General features: G+C 42.4%; 1 protein-coding gene across 2 annotated transcripts; it reads right to left on the reverse strand.

Annotated features, from left to right (window-relative positions):
* Positions 1–3,243: 3,243 nt before the first annotated feature.
* On the reverse strand, positions 3,244–5,812 carry LOC116358642 (uncharacterized). 2 transcript variants are annotated; one of them, XM_031810696.1, is made up of 5 exons: positions 5,326–5,812; positions 4,931–4,969; positions 4,711–4,863; positions 4,199–4,294; positions 3,244–4,071 (listed from the first exon to the last, which is right to left on the reverse strand). In XM_031810696.1, exons 1-5 carry the CDS (start codon positions 5,440–5,442, stop codon positions 4,051–4,053), a joined length of 426 nt encoding a protein of 141 aa, XP_031666556.1. In that variant the 5' UTR covers positions 5,443–5,812; the 3' UTR covers positions 3,244–4,050. The 2 variants fall into 2 exon arrangements, with proteins under 2 accessions (XP_031666556.1, XP_031666557.1); XM_031810697.1 differs by lacking the exon at positions 4,711–4,863 and having other exon boundaries at positions 5,326–5,493.
* Positions 5,813–7,346: the final 1,534 nt, after the last annotated feature.

The raw sequence follows: 7,346 nt of genomic DNA on the forward strand, positions 1-7,346 counted from the left end.
AGAAATGTTCAATTATATATCACTTGATTTGATTTATTACAAGATTAAGGGTATACTGGCAACATACGGTTTGGATGCCTTATATGGAATACAGTACAACAAAAGGAGTCTGCAATGAAAACATGCCCACGTCAGGGAAGATACCTACCTATTTAAGCAAACTCTAGCTGCTGGGCTGCTCAGTCCTGGCCCTCGGGGTCTGCCCTACTGTTGGTTGGCATTCTGGCCTGGCCAAACACACCTGAAACCAATAGTGAATGTTTCACTAAGATCCTAAAGCTGAGTGGGGTTTGTGTTGAGTTGGGGAGCTGCAGGGCCGTGGACCCCTAGGGACGGGACAGGGTGACCCAGCTGTATTGTGTGCAAGTAAAAAGAGCTCTACGGTACTACTAGTCCTATGATAGGAATTATGTGGAGGGTGTACTGTTTCTGTGTGTTAGTATGTAAGTTTATGTGTGTTTTTATAAAAGTTTCTTTGAGACATAAAGAAAGATGGGAAGGAAATTGTGTTGGGGAGAGAGTGTTGAGTTATTGACTAGACTGGTGAGTGTTGGGCGTGCAGGCAGCTCGGGTTGGCTGAAATTTTATATAGAGAATGTGTTAATAGAGACAATCAGAAGTCTTTGTGATTTATTTGCGAGAGTTGTTCATTTGTTAGGCTATTGGTTAAAGATGCAACACAATAGTGATTATTGAATTATCATTGATCTAGTTCAGTCTTATCAATCACTTTTGATATATTTTTTAAATGTAATGTTTATTTAACGAGGAAGGCCAGTTGAGAACAAGTTCTCATTTTCAACTGCCAATAAGAATGCAGTGATTGACAAGAGTCGAAAGCCTTGGCCAGGTCGATGAAGACGGCTGCACAGTGTGTCTTTTATTGATGGCGGTTATGATATCGTTTAGGACCTGGCTGAGGTGCACCCATGACCAGCTCAGAAACCAGATTGCATAGTGGAGAAGGTACGGTGGGATTCAAAATGGTCGGTGATCTCTTTGATAACTTGGCTTTCGGAGATTTTAGAAAGGCAGGCAGGATGGATATAGGTCTATAACAGTTTGGGTCAAGAGTGTCTTGGGGGCTTGGGAAAGTTGCTGCAGGGGGTGCAGAACTGTTGGCCGGGGTAGGGGTAGATAGGTGGAAAGCATGGCCAGCCGTAGAAAAATGCTTATTGAAATGATTGATTATCGTAGATTTATCGGTGGTGACAGTGTTTCCTAGCCTCAGTGCAGTGGGCAGCTGGAAGGAGGTGCTTTTATTCTCCATGGACTTTACAGTGTCCCAAAACTTTTTGGAATTAGTGCTACAGGATGCACATTTCTGTTTGAAAAAGCTAGCCTTAGCTTTCCTAATTGACTTAATATATTGCCTCTTGACTTCCCTGAAAAGTTGCATATCGCGGGGGCTATTCGATGCTAATGCAGAACACCACAGGATGTTTTTGTGCTGGTCAAAGGCAGTCAAGTCTGCGGTGAACCAAGGGCTGTATCTGTTCTTAGTTCTACGTTTTTTGAATGGGGCATACTTATTTAAGATGGTGAGGAAAACCCTTTTAAAGTGCAACCAGGCATCCTCTACTGATGGGATGAGGTCAATATCCTTCCAGGATACCCGGGCCAGGTCGATTAGAAAGGCCTGCTCATTGAAGTGTTTTCGGGAGCGTTTGACAGTGATGAGGGATGGTCGTTTGACCGCAGAACCATTGCGGACGCAGGCAATGAGGCAGTGATCGCTGAGATCCTGGTTGAAGACAGCAGAGGTGTATTTAGAGGGCAAGTTGGTCAGGATGATATCTAAGAGGGTGCCCATGATTACGGATTTAGGATTGTACCTGGTAGGTTCCTTGATCATTTGTTGAGATTGAGGGCATTTAGATTAGATTGTAGGACGGCCAGGGTGTTAAGCATTTCCCAGTTTAGGTGACCTAACAGTGCGAAATCTGAAGATAGATGGGGGGATATCAGTTCACATATGGTGTCAAGGGCACAGCTGGGGGCTGAGGGGGTCTATAACAAGCGCCAACAGTGAGAGACTTATTTCTAGAAAGATGGATTTTTAAAAGTAGAAGCTTGAATTGTTTGGGCACAGATCGGGATAGTAGACAGAACTCTGCAGGCTATCTCTGCAATAGATTGCAACTCCGTCCCCTTTGGCAGTTCTATCTTGTCGGAAAATGTTGTAGTTGGGGATGGAAATTCTTCCTAAGCCAGGATTCAGATATGGCTAAGACATTAGGGTTGGCGGAGTGTGCTAAAGCAGTGAATAAATCAAACTTAGGGAGGAGGGATCTAATGTCAACATGATGAAACCAAGGCTTTTACAGTTACAGACGTCAACAAATGAGAGCGCCTGGGGAATGGGAGTGGTGATGGGGGCTGCAGGGCCTGGGTTAACCTCCACATCACCAGCGGAACAGAGGAGTAGGATAAGGGTTCGGCTAAAGGCTATTAGAACTGGTCATCTAGTGCGTTCTGAACAGAGAGTAAAAGGAGCAGATTTCTGGGCATGGAAGAATAGATTCAAGGCAATGTACAGACAAAGGTATGGTCGGATGATGAGTGACAATGAGAGAGGTTTTGTCTCTAGATGCACCAGTTAAGCCAGGTGAGGTCACCGCATGTGTGGGGGATGAACAAAAGGGCTATCTAAGGCATGTTGGGCAGGGCTGGGGGCTCTACAGTGAAATAAGAGAATAATCACTAACCAAAACAGCAATAGACAAAGCATATTGACATTAGGGAGAGGCATGTGTAGCCAAGTGATAATAGGGTCCAAAGAGTAGCAATAAATGAGCCAGGGTGCCGATTCAGTAGTCGCTACTATGCTAGGCGAGCTGGAGACACGGCGATTCAGACAGCTAGCGGGCCGGGGATAGCAGATGGGCCTCTGGCGATGTCGCAGTGGAAGAGCCTGTTGAAACCCGGAGATGTGGTAGAGAAAAAGCTGTCCGATGTGCTCTGGGTTGATATTGCGCTGTGCAGACTACCAGTGGCTAACTGACTACTAGCTACTCTGTTAAAAGTTGCAGACAGCTGGTCTTCTAACTCTGTTTTCAACATGTGTATATTCTCTCACTGCCTCCCGAAATCCATCTATGTTTCAACTGTTGATTGGAACTTGTGGAGACATTGCAAACGTCCATGATGACCTTTTCAAAAATAAAAACATTTGAATAGGGTTTTAATATCTTCTGGATTGAGTCAAATCTCTCGTAATAACAACAGTAGGAATAAACTGGATTGTGTTCATGTCCTAGATCTAACATTTTTATTTAGTAGAACAGACATATACAACTGTTGAAAGGTTTGCTATGGTAAAATATGCAGTAACATTGAGCATTTGACAGAGAATATCGAGAAATTGTGAAAAGATTGACTACTGAAGCAAATACCCTGTGTGTCTTGATATGTTTGTTTCCTTTGTTTTAACTGTGATTTAAGGCTTTGAATAACATTAAAATACAGAGTCGATTCCAGGAACTTAACATCACCTATAAGGTTTGGTGACCCCAATGTGATTTGTCTTACAGAACATTCAGAAATGAGTAAATGGCTTAGTCCAGTCCATAGCGCGGTAGAGTTTTATTTATAATTGCATTGCTGGAAAACTGAAAAAAAAGTCAATGAAAGTTTAGTCCCGCTTTATTTGAAATGCATCTTATGAAGGCTTCATAAAGCCCCACATAGATGCTTCACATATCATCTATAACCTTATATCTTGCTCTATAAAGAGTCATAATGTGGCATAACTGTGTGACATGACCATGCATTTATTTGTTCACATTTAGAAATAACATTTGGAAATATTTTATCGAGCATGAAATGAGTTATAGATTATTTGTGACCTATTTATGCAGTGCTTATGAAGCCTATATGACCGTTTAAAAAAAATTCTCAATATGCACTTCAAATAAAGCAGGACTGAGTGTTTTACTGTCGATACCACATGTTTTTTTCATGCTTATTTCACTTATGACCCAAAATAAAGCAAGTTTCAGCGGTGAGTTTCTCTCCATGGCCTGTCCTGTGTCTCAGTACCGTCTTCTTCTATGCTGAGGATCTGTAAGGCTGAATGCACAGATAAAAAAAAATTGTACGTATGGCAGCAAAGGATTAATACAATCAGATACATATACTATCATGTAAACCTCTAGCGTTCCATTATATGGACGATTGTCGGGTACACGTCACTTACAGGAACAGCTAGTTCGGAAAATGCAGCCAAGACTCCAGGACGATAGGGTCTTTTGCGTCTGCCCTTAGTACTCTCATGCCTCTTAGTCCTGGAACTCTGAGGTGAAAGGATTAAGAGTGGAAAGGATTAAGAGTGGGTTTCCTTGAGAACTGCATATAATATTAAATGAATTCAAGAGATTTAATATCAACCTTGCAGTATGACAGTACAATAGCATTGTTATGATATGGGCTGTCCACTCTATCAGCCAGTTTATACGCTCTTAGAAAAAAAGTGCTATCTAGAACCTTAAAGGGTTCTTCAGCTGTCCCCATTGGAGAACGTTTTGAACGTTATGCAGGTGGAATCCTTTTGGAACCCTTTTTTCTAAGAGTGTAGTTTTGATACATTTAAGGTTACTTATTCCCTCGACGGAGATGTAGCACCTTACTTAAAATCGGGTGTAAGTCTACATATCCTTCACATGTTTCAACACTACAGCGTCTCTCTCTCTGTTTCTCTCTCTCTCTAACCTCGGGTGGCGGTGGAGGTCCATTCTTCAGGACTGACAACACTGAACAACTCCCTGGAAACTTGCCGCCGCAATGCTTTAGCCTGATTTGTCCGGGGAACCCCTCCTCATGTCTCTTTGCTCTGAGCTGCACAACCAGTGGCTTCATGTCTACCTGAAATTGTTAAGTAGAAATGATGTGGAAATGTAATGTGGTAATATGTGATAAAATAGTTTCTTACCTGAGGTGGAGGTCCTGGGAGGAAGGGGGAAGAGCCTCCCTGTTGAGAGTGGTGCAGAATGATCGTGATAGTGCCAGAGTGACTTCTATACCAATGTGCACATTCTAACTGTGTGTCAGTCTAGAGCAGGGCTCCCAAACTCTGTTCCTGGAGAGTTACGGTCCTGTAGGTCCCCCCCATGAAAACCACCCCTCTACCATCCAAGATCCCCCCCACAGTCACCCCCGAAAACCTCCCCCTCTAGCCACTTGATTCTAATAATTAGAATCAGGCTAGTTAGTTACAACTTGGGTTGGAGTGAAAATCTCCAGGAGGGTAGCTCTCCAGGAATAGGGTTGGAATCATAGATTATAGGACAGGGAATAAACCTAGTAGAATCCAGAGGAATGTCTCACCATGGCTTGGTTGGTTTGAAAAGCTGCTGTCCGTCTGTCTTGTCCAGGGAGGGCCGTGGTGGAGAGCAGACAGACCTGCAGAAACAGGACACACAGCAGCCACACAGCCTGCTCCATGCTGATACACTGGATCCTGACTACGCACAACCTCCTCTTTATATACTGACATGGCTAATGATTACCAGATGTAGAGAGGGAACACTGAGGAATTCCAACAATAACACACACACACACACACACACACACACACACACACACACACACACACACACACACACACACACACACACACACACAGAGAGAGAGAGAGACAGGGCAATTTTTTTACTGTGTGTGAACAAGAGGGATGAGGTATGGACTGTATTAAGAAAGGGGGCTTTGGGAGGATTCCATGTTACAGCAAACTGTGAGTCAGTGGCAGTGGGTGCCATTTAAAATGAGGAAGGATTATATATTTTTTATGAGCATGGCCTTATTTATAGTACAGCATATTGGATGGCTCATTCATGTTCCATTCACCCAGTTCAATGTAACATCGATACGTATAGGCTACTACATGATACTTTAATTTACCCTGTACCCATCATAAGGTTGCTACAACCTAGCCTATGAATTAAAGCTTACAACGTAGGTGCACAGGTCGAGATAAAAAAAAAAATTGTAATCAAGGTGACAGACACATTCAATACCGCCTTGCACACTCTTGGCTGCATCTAGCTGATCTAGGGTGTAATCATTTGCAAACAAGTTGCAAACAAGAGTTTCTATTGTATAGATTCAGGTATGTTTATCCCCGCTTCGTTCCATTTGTTTCCGTTTAAGAAAAGTTTTTCAACAGAATCGGTGGAATGAATACACCCTGATCACACGCAAACACAGTTCCATTTCATAGCAGCCACATACAAACAGCATGATCAATTTGCTCGTTGTATAAATAATTCCTCCTCGCACCTCCTCTCACCTTTTCTCTTCGCTTGTGGACTTCAACTAGATTAAACCGCAGGGCAATTTTTTTCTTGAGCGGATGGTCGGGGGCCCGGAACATAATTATAAATAAATGTGTAGACTGCAAATTGACAGCAAGAAGCCCAAACAGATATGTTTGACTAAAACATAATCATTTCAAATCTTGCTTACATTTGTGTTCATGTGTCTCTATTATGCATGTGAAGACTTGGGATCAGATTTAATAAATTAAAATCACATAGAGCTGATTTTCTGGTGTTTTTACATTCTTATGTACACCAATTATTATTACATTTTTTTAAGTGTTTTTTTTTTACTCAGAAAACTTGGGTGGCCAAATAAAACCACCCTTGGGCCAAATTTGGTTGGGGAACCCTGAACATTGTCTCCATATTAGCTAACGTCATAGTCAACATAGCTACTAGAAGTAGTGCGTTAGTAAACCCGCTACAATCATGTAGTACAGTGTACATTCAGCAAGCAGTTTAGCAGTTACACCAGCGGGCCCCGGTGGCAATACATTTAGAAAACCAAAAGCTAACCTTGACTTGGAAGATTTCCAGTGTTGGATAGCCATAGCTAGCTAGCTAACATAGTATCCCTTTCTGTTTGAGCCGGGTGTTTGAGTAGGCTAAACTAACTAGCTGCATTCGCTGGCTAAGTAAGTGGAAAAAAAACACTATGAAGTTTAGCCAGCTCTCTCTCGCTCCCTCTTTTGCTTCTTAATTTTTGAAGAAAATGATTTGTTCAAAACTGTTTAACTATTGTCTTTCTCTCTTTGAGTCAACTACTCAACACATTTTATGCACTGCAGTGCTAGCTAGCTGTAGCTTATGCTTTCACTACTAGATTAATTCTCTGATCCTTTGTTTGGGTGGACAACATGTCAGTTCATGCTACAAGAGCTCTGATAGGTTGGAGGATTTCCTCCGAAAGTTCTCATAATTACTGTGTAAGTCTATGCGAAGGGTTAAGAACCATGAGCCTCCTAGGTTTTGTATCGAAGTCAACGTATCCAGAGGAGGAAACTAGTTGTCCTCCAGCAACACCACGGT

This window comes from Oncorhynchus kisutch, linkage group LG30 (assembly GCF_002021735.2).
Source record: "Oncorhynchus kisutch isolate 150728-3 linkage group LG30, Okis_V2, whole genome shotgun sequence".
Lineage (NCBI taxonomy): Eukaryota > Metazoa > Chordata > Actinopteri > Salmoniformes > Salmonidae > Oncorhynchus > Oncorhynchus kisutch.